General features: G+C 39.1%; 1 protein-coding gene across 2 annotated transcripts in view; it reads right to left on the reverse strand.

The window, feature by feature from the left end:
- Positions 1–1103: 1103 nt before the first annotated feature.
- The window catches only part of CMTM8 (CKLF like MARVEL transmembrane domain containing 8), a 37450-nt gene continuing 21637 nt past the window's right edge, over positions 1104–16916 (reverse strand). The window contains exons 2-4 of one of the 2 annotated variants that reach the window (XM_076331124.1): positions 8881–9054; positions 4429–4545; positions 1104–1233 (exon numbers count right to left, since the gene is read on the reverse strand). In XM_076331124.1, the coding sequence (XP_076187239.1) occupies positions 1222–1233; positions 4429–4545; positions 8881–9054 (303 nt within the window). In that variant the 3' untranslated portion in view covers positions 1104–1221. Of the gene's footprint in view, positions 1652–4428; positions 4546–8880; positions 9055–16916 lie in introns of both variants that reach the window. The other variant, XM_076331123.1, reaches the window with a different exon arrangement.

Below are 16916 nucleotides of genomic sequence, written 5' to 3' on the forward strand. Positions count from 1 at the left end.
TCTTCCTTCTCACAACTGGATAATTTTAGCAAGCAGCAGACAGCCTGACCTTTGTTGTACAGGCCAGATGCAATCTGCAGACAAATACAGGGTTCTAAATAATATCTTGGCTTCCCTTACACTGAAATCCTGTGACTCTGACAGATAATCAAGAACAAAACAATGTGATTGAGAACAGAATTAGCTGGCTGCTGATAAATCTTTGCTGCAGGGCACACACGTAAGTAAGCACACACCATTTAGTTACAGGGAGAAATAAAGTTTTTTTAAGCAGTAAGGTTTCTCTACTACCATATATAATCGCCCAACTAAGTTTTTGAAGACTGGAAGAGAGTCCCAATCTTCTTAATCCAGGAATAAAAGATTTACCAATAGTTTTAAATGAGGAAAACTTTAAATAATATCACAAAATAATCACAACCTTACACTCTCCACATAATTCCTGGAAAAAATTCCTTAGGTAATTTGTATTTGAAAGTCATTTTCAAAGGTATCTGTTTTGAAAGTCATAATCTTCTGTCATACTTCTGCTTGACTCAAAGATATTTAAATATGAGCATCAAATTAAAAATTTCATTTGTTAAACTAACAACTCACAGATGATGCCAGTAGACGGGAAAGGAGGGAGGCAGTTCTTTGTTTCTAGCACTAGCGTCTTGACAATTCTTCTATGGATTTAATCTGTGTATCATTTAATAGGATTTAGAAGCCCAGATTTTAATTAGGACAGATTAATGGCCTAATCTGAGGAGAAAAGAGAAAAACATGGTCCCCTGAGAAACAAAATATATTACCTTTAGTAGGTGTTTTGTGATATTCTCAGTAGGTTAAACACTGAGCACTAAGGGACTGTTGTCTAGACTTATGCCTTGGAGCCTGCTGGATTTGAGAAACCTGTTAAGATAATGTGTTTCAGGCGCAACATTCCTTCAGCGAGCTTCAGACCTACAGTAACAGGTTCCAAAAGCAATCTCATGATTGTGAGAAGCTGTTAGAATATGCAAACTGACAGGATCATCAGAATTCTTAGTAGTACGTATTTTACTCTGAAAAAGAAATTTAAAAAAGCAGCCTTCTACTCCCAATTTACAAAACATGCACAGTTGGGTCAATTATTTATTTATTTTTAAAGTTTTGGGTGTTTTTTTTCTGCACAAGGTCACTTTTTATACATAATAATGAGACAGTATCAATCTTAGTTTTGATTTGTAGCATTCAGTATCAAAAGTACACCTGTAACATTAAAAAAGTTACATTTACAAAATTGGCACATTGTCTGAGTAAGATTTATTAAAGCTTTAGTAATAACATCTATACAATGTCTAGAAAAATACCATGTTAGTTTTAAAAGAAGCAGTACGAATTTTATTATACAGTACAAAGTCGGTGTTAGATGTCTCCAAAGATGATACTGTATTATAAATAATCATTTTAATCTCAGCTTAAAATATATTGTGTCAATTCTATCAGAAATGTTCAAGAAGACCTCATCCCTCCTCCAAGCTTTTGTCAAAACAGTATAATCCTCAAGATATTTTATACTACAGAATTCATTTTAACAAAATATTTACTGCAAAGTTCGTGATCGCCAAGATATAAAGCTAAAATACGTATTTCCAGCATAGCAGGAGGTAACCACGAAGGCAAAGAACTGTAGAGAGAGGGGGGAAACAAAAAATTAGGAAACGAAATATATTTAAGAGCACTGTAATTTCTACGAAAGAAATAGCCAAGGGATTTGGAAAAAAGGAGAAATAGCAGGCTGACTAAAATGGCACTCTTTCACCTCCTTGTACTTGTGTGGCCATCGCAGTCAACACTGTATAAGTAAGCTTATATTATGCATAGAAATATGGGCCTAGAAGCAGAAAAAACATGGCATATTTCAACTCGTATCTCCACATTATACTGCCTCAGTATAGATCTTATAGACTGGACTCCCACCAATCCTGTACTTGCTGGTTGTAACATCAATTGCTGGTAAAGACTGAGGGATAGTCCACGGGACAGTGTGAGCTCAAGCTCACACTCCTGCATTGCTGCTATGTTCCAGGAATTGCCTACAGCCCACCTGTACCTCAGTATGGCGCACTGTGCATCAAAATAGCTTGTTTACAGAGAAAACTTGGATTCAAATGCAGGCCCAGTCAAGTTCACAAACAGCAGTACCGATTAGGTTACCAATTCCAGAGCTGCTCTATGATGAGTAAAGGTATTCCTCCGTGCAAGTAACAGTGATGGCAACCACACTGAGATATCACTACTTTGTCAGAAACTGATTACAGAATAAGCCTTCTGTAGCAGGCTAGATTTATTTTATGTTTAAAGATTAAAACTACACAGTATCTATCAGTAGTGTTGCTTCTGCAGTCCTTGCAGCATATGCACACAGAAACCAAAGAACAGCTGTGAACTATTTCAGTTGTACTGATAAAGTCCAATTCAGTGCCAGTGGTTAAGTTCCTGTTAATCACTGCATGTTGTTCAAAATAGACAACGTTCAAAATGGTCTTACGATAAGACCAGAATGTTTTGTGCTGGTAACTGAACCAAATAAAGCTGATACTGCAAATAAGATTAACACTACTTTTCTTGGAGGTGAGCAGTGATAGGACAAGAGGGAACAAACCCAAGTTACAAGAAGGGAAATTTCAATTAGATATTGGGGGGGGGGGGGGGGGGAATCACAATGAGAGTAATCAAACATGGCAACAGAGGCCTGGAGGCATTGTGGAATAGCCATCCTTGGAAATACTCAAAACTCAAGCGGACAAGGCCCTGGTAGCCTGATATGAGTTAGCCCTGCTTTAAGGGGGGGAGAGAGTTGGACCAGATGACCTCCAGAGGTCCCTTCCAGCCTAAAAGTATTTTAGGATTCTACCAATGTTTCTTGCTTATATACCATCATTGGCCTGGGTAGACACTTCAGCTCTGAGAGCAGGGCACTACTAAGCATGCATACAGGCAGTAAATCTAAGCCCTCCAACAGAGGGCTCTAGGTGAGTCTTGTCTAATGTAAATTTAATCCATGGCACCAAAAACTGTAGATCATGATGTAAAATATTATTACAATAGAAAATTGTAGCATTCTTCTTTGCCAATAATTTTGTTTCTTATGAAATAAAAGCTCCATCTAAAATCTAACAGAGAATGACTGTTGGGGATAGATGATTTGGTAAATTCTCACAAACGTCCATCCATGAAACCCTTAATAGGTTCAGAAAGTGCAAATCTACATTTAATAGTTTATTTAGACAGTGCATTAGATAAACACTATTAGGAGGTATTAGAAGCGATTCCAAACATCCCATGAGACACTGAGCATTTGTGCATTTTGTATAAAACCTGAATCAGCATGGAAGCTTATCTAGCAGCAAGCAAGTTCCTGTCAACAGCAATGGCTGAGTAACATCAATAGTTATGAACTGCCAAGGGGAGAAGACCCTGAACACCACTGAAGCGACAGGGACGTAGTTATCCAATTCCCAAGACAAAAACAGAGCAGGCGTTCATGGCCGTATACGATAAGCTTCAGACAGAAAACAGGATTTGTGAATAGTCCAGAGAGGACAACTGCAGAAGCATGAACAGTCAGCAAAGTAGCTGTAATTTGGAATTACTCTATACAATTGAATTTGACTAGCGTAGCCACAACATGCAAAAAGTTCTTTTACAACTCCCTTAGTTAGAGAATACATTCACCTACTCAGAAAGTGACAAGGCTCTTAAAAAAAAAAAAAAAAAAGTTGTTTTTCACCCACATTGACTGACTGCTTTGGATTTCCAAATCTAAGCAGTAAGACAGTAATGTCAGACTAATTAATGATTTGCATCCACTTTAAAACACTGGGAAGTTACATGATTTTTCAGGCATTGCCCACCCAACTCAGAAGAAAGATTACCAAAAGTTGAGGCTGTAACAGGAAGATCACTGTAGAAACAGCAATACCACTTCAGGACCTTCCCAAAGGCGCTGTGTATATGGCTGAGCCCACAAAAAGCTAAATGCACCTTATCCACATGCGAGCAAAGTTAGCTGAGTTAGTTTAAACTGCTTCTGAAGTTGTCCAGGTGCATTGAGGTGACTTGGTGCTCACCCAATCTGTGTTGTCTACTCTGATGTGCAGGCTATAACCTCTGCCAGGGAGCTAGTAATAAATGGGGGCAGGAGAGGGGAAAAGCAGTATGATATTAAAAACATTAAAGCCTTTTCCGATGTGACTGTCATCTCCTGGTGGAACTTCTAGTCACCTCCAAAAACTATGAACTAAATTACAGCTACTTATAGGTTTTGTGTGTGAGCTTCTATATCAGTCTGCAGCTTTTCAAAATCCAGAACGCATGCATTTCAACCTGCACTTCCAGTGAGCCTTCTTTTGATATAACTTTATTGGACATAGAACTGATTTAAACAAAAAATGAACTCACTGAAGAAGCTGCCCAGCTGTTGTAATTGTGACTGTCCAGTTCTTTGGTAACTGAAGATGCATCTACAATGGCAGCAATGAGGTACAAAATGAAGGCACTTCCATTAAAACACAGACCCTGTTGAAAAACCAAACGTAAGTAATTAATATGCACATGCATTTGTTACCATTTTCTATTCCAACATTACAAAACTCTCCTCTGAAATATAATATATACATGCAATGTACACAAGAAACATGATTCTTAACTATTTTTACCTTCTTCCCAGTTTCTATCGGTAAGATTAAAATTTAACTGCTTATTTTGGAACATCCATAAACATTAAAGCACATTTTGGACAAACTGTTCTCTCCATCACACTAAATCCAGAAGAGCCTTGAAGCTGGTGTACTGTGATTTTCCAAAAGTGAAAATAAGGACAAAAGTTTGGTTATCACAGTCTAGGTGTTAGGCAGTAAGAACTACATGAAAAAACAAAACAAAACAAAACAAAACTGCAATTTGATTACATTTCTAACCTACATAAAGATACACTGTAGGAATCAATAACTCATGGCATATGAAGAATATTTATAAAGCTTCCAAAACTTTGTTTTCTCCACTTCTGAAGGAGATAACGAGGGGGTGATTTTTTCAGCCGTATTCTTCCACCTTTCAGTACCTTTCCCTTCTGCCTGTTTTTGAGAGGAGAAAGAAACAGATAAAACCACGGAGGAGAACAGTCTGAATGGACTATATGGATCATCAAGACCCATCCATGGCAGATGCTTCATTTTCTCTTCCAAGAAGCAGGGTTAATGTCTCAGGGTACCTATGTTCATTACTAAGAAAGAAGCAAAGCAGATAACATTGATCTCACATAACACTACAGAGAACAAACAAGAACAGTTTATTCGGGTTTTGCATGTGAGGGAGAACAGGAAAGGAAGGGAGAATGGAAGTCTAAGAAGATGAAAGACAGATAAAAAGGTATTAAGGGTTTTTCTGAAGTATGTAATTTTAATACTTTGTCCTTTACTTACTCACTACTTGGTCATGGCTATAGGAAGTTCGTTCTTATTTAAAAAAAAAAAATCCCCCAAAACTCCACCCTGCTACTTGTCTAAGGCATATGAATTTGGCCATAAAATATACTTTTAGTTCACTGGTGCCATGTTTAAGTGGAATACCCATGACATGCTTTGCACCTAGTAACAACTGCAGTAATTAGTGACTCAATTTAGACCAGGTCCTAATGTTGTACATGATCTGCTCCCTTCAGCTTCTGGCCCCATGTTTGCACTCCAGAGTGTCACACCAATATCATAACCCTTAACTCTGTTGCCCCAGTTGTCTCTAAATGTTAGCATACTGGTGCAGTTCCAACTTACTAATTTCCATGGTGTCACCCAGTGGATGCTAGGAATATATGCCAATTATTCACTATTGAATTCACTAGTCACCAACTCTGGCAGAATCTAAAAAAAGAACTTCAGCCCAAGAAGAGAAGTTCAGAAGGCAGCGACAACAGCGGTATCCACACCAGCAATTCCCTCAGTGCACCAAAGCATGGATCAACAGCTTGAAGTGGTTGGTATGGAAGCTCCTTACATCCATCTCCAGGACATTTGGTTCTGGCAGAGTTTACTTCAGACTCGGTGGAGTCTGGCCCACTGCTGCATGCTCCCGTGACACACAGGGTTCAAAACTTTCTGAAGGGAAGCCATTCCCCAAACACATGCTTTCTCAACTGGAGGTCCCTCCAGAGAGCAGCATGCTGTGCTGTCATCTGTCAACATGTCAGTCTTCAGGTTGCCACTGCCTATATGAGACTTCCCACGCTAAAAGCCTTACAGTTTTCATAGCAGGCTGAAGGGCATGGATGTCCTCCTGTGCTTCTTAAGTCCTTGCAACTTCAGGGCATTTGGAAAAGAGCCACCTACCCACCTTTCCGCAGGGAACCGGGGGCAGTGCCTCAGCACTCAGATGGAGTCCAACGCCTGGCACTTGAGGTCTGATTCATACACTTACAAATGAGCAGGGTTTATCTCACCTACATCAGTTGATCTAATAAAAGGTATTATCTCTATCCACAGATCTCACCTCTCGTTTTATCTGGGCATTACAGTAATAAAATATCAAACTGTCAATTTTAGGATAAGATGCCAACAATTGGCAGGTTCAGGTGAACTTCTGTAAAGCACTGATTTTCAAACTCCAAATTTGATTGCCTAGAGTATTTGTTGTTGTTATTTTTAGATTTCTCATTCCAAAAAGACTCAATTACCCTGGAAACTACAAATCCCTGCAATATCTTGTCATGTAGAAAAGAAAAAAAGCACGTAATTTTTGAGAAGTGCTGCTCTGGGAAATAACACTGTTGGGGAAGATGGAATGCAATGCAAGTTGATTGGGCCTTTACTGCCAATATATTACTCAAACCAAATGGTTCATGCTAAATTACCATCTGCTTCTTAAATTCAAATTTACCGGATTTTAAAAGCTTCCATTGATTGTTTTAGCAAATAACTTGCACTATTAAGGAGAGTCAGTTTTGAAGCATGTCCTTTGGGTTAATTTGCAGTAAAAGTAACTGCATCTTAAGCAATTTGGTAATATGCTTAACCTGCAAAAAGTGGGTTTATGACAGAGAAGTCCAGATGTAATTTTGGATACTGCATACAATAGGCACAGTTTGAGCTAACTGTTGCCTAAGGAGGCAGAGCAGTAACTAGCAGAGACTGAAATTCAGGATACTTCAGAGAACAGGGGGAAGGTGGGCGTGAACTCACTCAAAAAGGTGTGCGCGTCATGCTCTCTTGAATGAAGACATTAACAACATCTCCCTGAAAAGAGACCCAACGTTCCTCTTGGCCAGCCAGGAGTGGCAGAGATCCAATTCAAAGGCTGTTCCCAACAGCTCCTTTAATACCTTAGGGCACAACAAGCTGGAATGCAAGCATCTTTTATTTATTTTGCATTTATTTTCTCTTCATATTACCCTTTACTATAAAAGGAGACTACCTTTTGGACCTACATTTATGTGATCTTATCTATGATACGTTCGAAACTCAGAGTAAGAAATACACTCAATATGAAGTAGAAACAAATCAAATACTCCAGCTTGTCTACCACATAGATCAGGGGCAAGTCATTTATGTGCAGCTGTTGTCTGATAATAGCGTTAAACTGATGAAAGAGGGATAATGACTAAAGCTGTATCCAAATGGATACAGAGATGCTTTCCCTTTGAATGTACTTTACTTACATCTAATGCAATGGGCAAAAAATACCCCACACCTTTAAATGGACCCAGACACATTACTACTGTAATTGAGATAATCCGACATTTCTATAGCAGTGTTATAGCCTTAATGGTAATTGCTGGTCATGAAACTCGAAAACAAAGAAGCTATCTGAACGTAATCCTGGTTGTTCTTATTAGTAATTGCTATACCTGGCTATTTATTACAGCAGCAAATAGGAAAATGAAAAGAACAGTATTCAATTTTACCCGCATACACAATATAGCTGATAACAAGCTGTTTGCAACACAGAAGTCAAATATATTTTATCATAAAATTAACAGAATTCTAGTCAATAATCTTTAGCTATTAAAAAAAAACAAACACCAGTATCTCACTGTATCAGACAAATGCAAAGCTAAAATTTATAATAATTCTTGGATGGGTCACAAATAGCCAGTTGGCTGAGATGACAATGACCTTCAGGATCTATTACCCTGAACACCAGCCTGTTATGAAAATCATGTAAAAATATACTGTTGAGAGGTACAGCTAGCCAGGTTTGTTCAAACCACAAAAACTGGATCTGAATTTTAAGCGCCTGTGAAATTTTTCTGTAATTACATTAGCTGTTTATCTGATTTGCATTAAGTCTTGAGCTAAAAGCAAAGGATTACATGGCATGTATTTTACATATATATAACACTAATTTTCAGCACCATTTTCACAGTAGGCCAGATATGGATTGTCAGACTGTTGCTACCTCTGAACCACCTTTGCTTTTACTTTAGCAGAGGAAGACTCATGTTTTAAGAGCCAGGGTCCCACTTCCAATTCATGGTGTTGATTCAGGTAGGGATTTCTGCTGTTTAAGCCATATGGCCAGGTCTGTTAGCTCAGGGGCAGCAACAGACTCATTCTTCATGGGATGTAATCGCTACAGGGAGAAAAAGAGGCCACTGTGCATAAGTATCACACACACATTATTAAAAATCAAGTCACTACATCAACCGCTGAACAAAGTGGTGAAACATCATAGGAAAAGCATTTTAAAAGTGTCTGGGTAGTATGAAGGTTAAACACTGCAGGTACGCAGCCACACAGCAATTAGGAAAAAATCTGCAAAAAGCACAAGTACAGTTGGTTAACTACACCCATAGAATGCATCACTATTTTATTCTCTTCATAACCCAGCAAACCTGAAACAACAAAGAATGGGTGTATTTACCACCATGGTCCATGGCACCTGGGGGATCCTGGTGTAGGTCATTGTCATGTAGATGATCAGAAAGAAGACGGTGAGAACCCAGTAAAACACAGCTACAAACATCACCCAGCCGAAGGCTGGATATAGAAAGTATTCTGTTCCAGCAATCAGGGTCCACACCAGCAGCCCCAATACCTGCAAAAGTTATGAAGAAAGAAAACTGTTACACAGTCTTAGACCTCATACATTTGTTCTAGGTCAAGGAACACCACCACTGCCATTCACATAACCATTTGATGAGCTGAGTTGGGATGCTACACTGACAGAATACTAATCTAACAAAAAAAGAAGAACATATAAAACTGGTTTTGCTGTGGCAGGGTGTCACAAAGGGAAAAGCAGACCGAGGCATCTCAGTGTTGATTTAGCTCACCTTTAACTATTATGGAGCCATACTGGCAGTGGTTTTACAGCTAGCTCTCAAAAGGATTGCTTATTATAGCCTACTAGCTTACGTGCATGAAGGTAAATACTACTGTTTTGCAGTCAGCAACGTCACTTTAGGAACAGAAGCCTGTGAAGGACCACTGGGATCTTCAGGTCCCATCTGCCACAGTCATAGGTAACTGAGTAGTTAGGGTCTAGTTCAAAATGGTCCACACCTCTCTGTGGACTCACAGGCACCATAGTCACAAAACAACTCCTAGGATCTTATTATAAAATGTAGTACTAAAATATCAACAGCCACCACCGCTGGAACATGCTGCCGGACGAGAGCAGGTCAGGTTGGGAACGTCATTACATTCCACAGTTCTGAAAACATCTCCCAAGTGACCTGGCCCTAAGTAGTAGACGAGAACTCACACTCAAGCAAAGTCCTCAAGCAAACCAGTCTGGGGAAAAAAAACTCCCTCCTGATCCTGAATCTGGCAATCTGTTCACATCTAAGACATGAAGGAATACGTGAACCAGAGATTTTAACATACTCTCTCCAGTTTTCTTTAGTTACGTTATCTCCAATGCATTAAGAGGGTTGAGGAGCAAACAAAACAGAAGTCAAGTCATATGCCACAGGAAGAAAAATTGTGTGTTTTGCAAGTTGTCCAGCAATTAGAAAAATCTTAATTATAAAGAGAAAGGGATATTTTATACCTTAAAAACAAACACACACAAAACCCAATCCCCACCACACACACTTCACTGGAGTCAGATGTGGGAACTAAAATTCTTATATTTGAAACAAGGCTCATCTCTTTCTGCTATCTGGACTGTGGTGAAACTGCCTAGCGGTGAGAAATGGAAGGAAGACAAAATTAAAGCAAATAGCAACACACTTATTTAACAGACAACAGCCATAGCTGGACAATCTAAAGAACCTTCTACCCCAATATTCTGTCTCTAGCAGTGCTTAACAACAGATGTCTGAAGAAATATATTAAGAATAGACCACGCAATAGTAATATTTCCTTGGACTACCTTCCTCTGCTCTCAGGAATGTGCAGTGGAGGGACTTCTGAGCCTACGGTGGTATCTTTGTAATCAATAGCCCCTGACAAAAGATGGCAGTTTTGCTACAGCTTCATTTGCACAAGAGCTAATCCTGTTCCCATGCAAGTTGTTGGCCATGGTCCCGTTTACTTTTCTGTTGCAGAATTGAACATGTAAACATTAATGATGAATCTCTAAACATTATATACAAAACTACACTGTTAAACAAAAGTTTATTGTAATCAGTCCTCCTAACTTTCAGCAGCTACCTGGTATCTGTTTATTTTGTCTTCAACTCATCCTCCGAACTGCCACCCAAACTTAATTCAGCCCTCAGTTTGTTGTCTTGTGTGTTCACAGTATATTCCTGTATATTATTTGTACATTCATCCACATCTGCACCATGCATACATAAAAGCACTGCACAAATGTCTGTTCCACTTTTTTTTTTTTGGTCTTGTAATAGAGAAGGCACATAATGGTCTTTTAAAGAGCATTTTATCCATGGTTTTCACCAATTCAGCAATTTCTCTTTAATAGGAAGCCCTAGAACTTGCTCGGACTGGGATAAAAATTCCTACTTTCTGCAGCATACCAGGGGAGGGCAGCATTGCCTCACAAGAACAGTTCAAATAGCATTAACTGGGTAGTTTAAAATATACAGTATTCCTTAATGCAAAGTTATCGGTTCAGCAATGCTTCCCATAGTTCATTTTAATTCTACTTCCAACAACATTTTACTAATAGTAGCAATTCAGTTAATAATGCCTCAAATTGCACTAACTACCCATGATTAGATTAAAAACCAACTCAATTTTAGTGTAACAACTGCTTTAAGATTAAACAATCTTGATAGACTGTTTAGCTAACAAAATACCATTTTCTTAGGATATAAAGTTGCTTTTCATTGTACCCATCCACTTTAATCCAAATTTAAATTCATCATCCAGAAATTATACCAATGAATAATTGGTCTCATGCTTGATAAATAATTATTAAAGACAGATTTATCCTAGATCTGAATATCTAGTAAAATACCAAGAGCGGAAACTTCGAAGATGAGACAAAGAAAACAAAGAAATTAGACATCATTAAACACCATAACCTACTGACGAGTGTTGGTTTTTAGAAAGCTTTTAAAAATAGAAGTAGACTTTTTTCATAAAAAGCACAAGACTGTGAACAATGCTTAATATTAAATTCAGCACAAATAAGATTGCTAAGGACACCTCAGCTTATATAATGGTTTATTTCTGGAAAAAGTAACAACTTCACAAGCAGCAAATTATTAAAATTAAAAAGGAAAATTTTGAGGTTACATGAGACCACTAATCTTACATTACCACACAACAGAGCTACAGGTTTTTTCCAGTAATATTCCAACCTGGTGTTATCACCCCTCTTTCAAGATCATTTTAATATTTAAGCTGCTGTACATCTCGCATGTATTCCAAAGAATTGCTTTTAATGCATGTTTTCGGCTAGCCCGTATCAATGGCAGAACAATTTATCTAAGCAATTGCGATGCACCACGGATGTTACAGATTTATATTCTTAACCAGTTCTTGGTTCATATGCATCGTAACTTTGATGGGTTGCATATTAGAGTGCATCTGACATTTTCAGTTAGATCCCGATACTCTTACTGCATATTACTGGAGCTGACAGGCTGAAATAATATTTCAGACTTCTTGATTAGACCTGAAAAGGTCAGATCAGCTCACGGTCAACAATTCACTCTGTGTGTAGTTAAATGATATGCCAAATGGTTTTATTGCATATGTAAACATACACAGTAAATTGGATTTAAAGTTCACACTGGCCATCAACATCTACAAAATACCTAAGGAGTCAAAGGAACATAGATATCTAGACAAGTCTTTCATGATTAGCTTGTCTTCTCAGCATGTTAAATACTGAGATAGCTTCTGCAGTGTTAAAAGCCTGTCTTGTAATATTCTGACTGTCCCTTACATTACATGTTTGCTGTTCAACAGATCAGTACAAACTGGATGACACTTGTGCACCTGCTGGAGCCGAGAATGCCGCTTTTCCTGCTGATTTGATAACAAACCTCCCCACTGGGAATAACTGGACTATATTCAAATGCCATCTCAGTGAGCATCTAGTGTACAGAATCTGGCAAATGAGTGATACGTATACGATACCATAAAGCAAAGACCAGCAACTGCAATACCTGGGGAGTGCCCACAGTAATTAAGTGTGCACAGACAGTACACAGCTACCTTCACTGCTTCAGATCAGCTGAAAGGCAAGGAAGAAAGCTCCACTCAGTAACTGGGAAAGGCCTGTTTCTCCTTATAGCCAGGTATGCTAGAGTGTATTAAAGTATTTGATTTTAATTTATGAGCAAGTCAACATATGCTTATTTAGAATTACAGGAACATACTACAATCCTGTCAGAAATGACTCTGAGAAAGGGAGGAAAAAGCATCAAGAAGACCGAATAAAATAATGCATGTGGTAGTCGATGAGAGGGGATGCTGGGTCCTAAGATTATAAGGGCTCCATCAACTGGGTCCAGTTTTTCAAGTCGGATGTGAGATAGGGATTTCACTCGTCAGTACATGATAAAGACAAGCAGTTTTCCCTTGTTTATTGCAGTCTCCGATTTCACCTTGGACATCTATTTTGTGATCATTTGGCTGTTGCTTGATTAGGGGAATTACTAGAATGCATTAATATGTCAAATGTACTAATGCATACTTCAGCAGTTGGCAGATACCATAAAAAGGAAATAAGTTTGTAGCAAAGTCCAATATTATTGAGTATGCAGGTTTAAAATTAGATGCTTAATTGCATATTCAAACCCTTAAATAAGTGCCATAATTTTTCCGCAGTGCCGAGAACTTCAAAAGTATCAGACTATTTAGTCACTTAAAAAAAAAAATTAAAGGCTTTGTTGCCTAGCAGATGAGACACATCTTGTCTCATCTCACTGGTAAAAGTCAGCAGGTATGAAAGCAGGTGTGAACTTGAATCTGTGTATCCAGTTTTGCTTTCTGAAGCAGCTTAAAAACTGGAGAACTGAATTCGTACTTGCAAACGGTATTGAAAAAGCCTATGATGTAGTGACTCCTCTCCAGTGACTCTAGCATTACAAATTCTGCAGCATTCATCTTAACCGGTTAACTCAGCAACACAGTTAAAATGTTTATGCAACCCTTTCAAAGGAAAAAGAAGTCTCACTGTGGCAGAACTGACAGGGAGAAAAACCTATTTGGCATGTTTGCCTGAAGCTTTTCCTATTCTTTATCCTAGAGATGCTTCCTAAGACCATTTCAGTTCTCTGTATGCATAAGTACTGTAGGATTTACACAGAGTTGCTACTGGCACAGATGGAAATGATGGTAGGAGACTAGAAGAGTTGTGCATTTGCAGCAACAGTTGTCTCCTGTATTCAAGCCACCTAAACATGGACAGAATCCAGCAAGTAGAAAGCAAGACATCTTGCCTCTCCTTCCCAAGAAAGGAGATTTTCAACTAGAAGAAAGAGAGACCATTCTAAATTATTGCACATCATTATTTCATTACTAAATCACAAGGTTAGGAGCTACCTCAGCAGCAGCACAAGCAGCCTATGAATCCTTTTCTTCCCTTGGCTACTCTCTGCAGGCAAAAAAAACCCAGGGAGTCTCCTGTGGGCAGGGAGAGCACGAACATTTCTCATGCCTGCTCCCTAGTTTCTTATCTCACCTTTCACGGCCCTTGGGAAGACAAGGTTGGAGATGCTTTTCATCAGGCACTAAGAGGGTAAGCAAGGATCCCTAAGGGCAGCCAGACCAGCAGTTCAGCACTATAGGGGCTCCCCTTATTTGATGTTGATTAGTCAGCCACCCCTTGGGTGTTTGTAAGCATTTGGTAAGATTAAGAAACATTCTTCCATGTCATTCATGACATGGATCACACACCATAACGCAGGATCTTACACTGTGAATCAAAATATTCGGGGGCGGGGAGTTATTTAAAAAGGAAAAAAAAAAAAAAAGAGAGAGGGAAAAAAAGGGCACTCCTCCTCTGCTGTTCCTGTAAGACATGCCCCGGACAGTCAGTCGTGAGAACAGGCGGATTTAATTGTCTTATATTTGACAGATATAGAATCTTTTTTTTCTTCTTCCACCTTTGGCTAAATGGAGTAAATGTTTGCACTGCACTTAAATAATGTTTTTAAATCGGAGTTTTTGTGCGCTCATACACGATCTATGAAGTGACATACAACAATTCCTCCTTCTGCCACTGGAGGGAACACAATCATTGCTTTTTTTAGAAAAACGCTTTAGAAGGGGGCACTTGCGCAGGCTTCAGATGCCCAGCAGAAACATAAAAGGGGCAATTTGCATACAGTGCCAAACCCTTGCCGATTGAAAGGGAACGCTCGAAATAAGCGGTATGTATACAGAAATCTTTCACAAGGGTTATGCTAAGTTAGAGTGTCTGCACAAAGCAACTTTTGATGGTTCACTTCCATACTGGGTACAACAGCAACATCAAATGTAGGTTTATCCACAAATTACTTGAAATAAGGATCATTTGTTTGTTTTACTTAACAAAACACAAAACAAACTAAAAAACCTGAAACCACAAAACTCTTCCCCACTATTTAGAAAATTGTATTTTAATGTCCATGAAGGAAAAATGCCTAAGAAAAAATAAGGTGAAAGCCTACAAGTACAGGATAAATCAATCAAATATCAATCCAGACTAAAATACAAAATAAAAAAAATCTTGTTTGTGCTGCAGTCAGAGAAAAGGTGATAAACATGTTTTAAAACTTAGCTTTTAAAACTGGAAGGATTCAAACAAATAAGATTTCTGTTAACACTGAGTAAAGATGCAAAGATGAGGCGATTCAAAAACATCTTTCAGCTACATTTTTTAGAGATGCAAGATCCTTAAGTGTCTTTGAAATTTCAATGACCACGTTAATGTACTCTCTAATAATCTAATCAACACTTTGCCTTAGCCTACCGCTCCTTTTTACCAGTCTCAAACACTTTTTTAACACAAAACGTTACAATGAGTTGACATCAGCCAATCACTACCGTGCCCCTCCCCATTACCGACAACACTGTATACCACCTTCCCTCCACAAGCATTCGCTGTCATCAGCAGTTGGAAGCACTTATTTTGCCAAGAGCTCCTCGATGGAGGAAAGGCTCGGGGAAAAAAATTCCTTTGAATTCTGCATGTTTTTGCAGGTTGTACACCAGATAAAAGGCTAGTGTTTTTGCTGAGACTTTTCAGGGCTTTGCCTTCCTAGCAAAATTTAAAAATCCACAGTGCTTGCAGAAATATGCCAGTGGTCATAATGGACATACCAATTAAGTATTTTATCATTTATACAGTATAACTCTTCGTGTCAAACTAAGTAGCAGCTACAGATCTCATGTCTCTCCTACCTTTGAAAAAACATTTCTATTTGTAATAAAACTGTGCAAAATTCAGTCTCTTCTACTTTCATAGCATTTCTAAAAATTGTCTGAATACCTTTAAAATTATTCTCAAGCAACCAGTTTCAGCGTTGAATCTTCCCACAAGTCTTCAAACTTTCTGTCATGCTCTTGGCTCTGTGGCAGCACCAGCAAGCACCCCTCACTACAGAACAAACGCGAGGGCTCAAAATACTGGCAATCCTAACCATCACTTGAAAGAACTCCCCCAGAGAGTTGCTTTTTAGGATAGACTTCCTGAGAAAAAGAACTACTGGAAGCAGCACATGCCAAAATATGCTCCAGAAGTACATCTTCACTAAAGACTGAACTCTCTTACTCAAGAGTTTAGTCCAAATCCTGTTACAAGCCACACAGAAAAACCTCCTGACCCAGGCTTGAAATGGGTCAAGGCCTGCTGGCAGACACTTCATTCAATAGGGAGCACGCCTATTCCGGAGTGAGAATTCAGATCAAGCCCTTCAACAGCTGACAGACCTCCAGTGCCTTTCCCACAGCTCCAGAGCTTCCTCGGAGCAGGGAAGTCCTCCCACACGTACCCCAATTCCCCAGAAAAGAGACCAAGAGAGCCTTCACCTAAAAAACTGGGGACCAGACCTCCCCACACCTGAGCCAGTAAAGAAGGGCTAGTCCTGATGTTTAGACCGTGACGCTCATTATCCAGATCAGCCATGCAGTGAGGATGTACTGAACTGGCTGCGGCTTGCGTAAATAAGGGTATCGGCTTGGACTTAAAAAAGGATTCACACTGAGAGGCAGAGCCAGCTTGCAGGAGTACCCAAGAAACTGTAAAGTCTCATTGGGAAGAGCAGAGAAAGGGAGGCAGTTAGTAGCTGGCATGCAAACGGGAAACTTATTTTTCTGATCAGAATGGGTACTGTAATACTGCAGTGCTGCCTAGGCATAAAGACAATAGTACCTGAGCAAAATGCAATAGCACACCCCGATTTCATATTACCTTAATGAGTCTACCACCTACTAAAATGAATAAATCACAAAGGTACTCCCCTAGCCTCCACTGTTGACTCCACTGACCGCACTGCAACTCGTGTGTGAGGAGTCTTCTATGATACGGTGCTCTGGCTCACTGCAACTGAC

Source organism: Aptenodytes patagonicus, chromosome 2, assembly GCF_965638725.1.
Source record: "Aptenodytes patagonicus chromosome 2, bAptPat1.pri.cur, whole genome shotgun sequence".
NCBI lineage: Eukaryota > Metazoa > Chordata > Aves > Sphenisciformes > Spheniscidae > Aptenodytes > Aptenodytes patagonicus.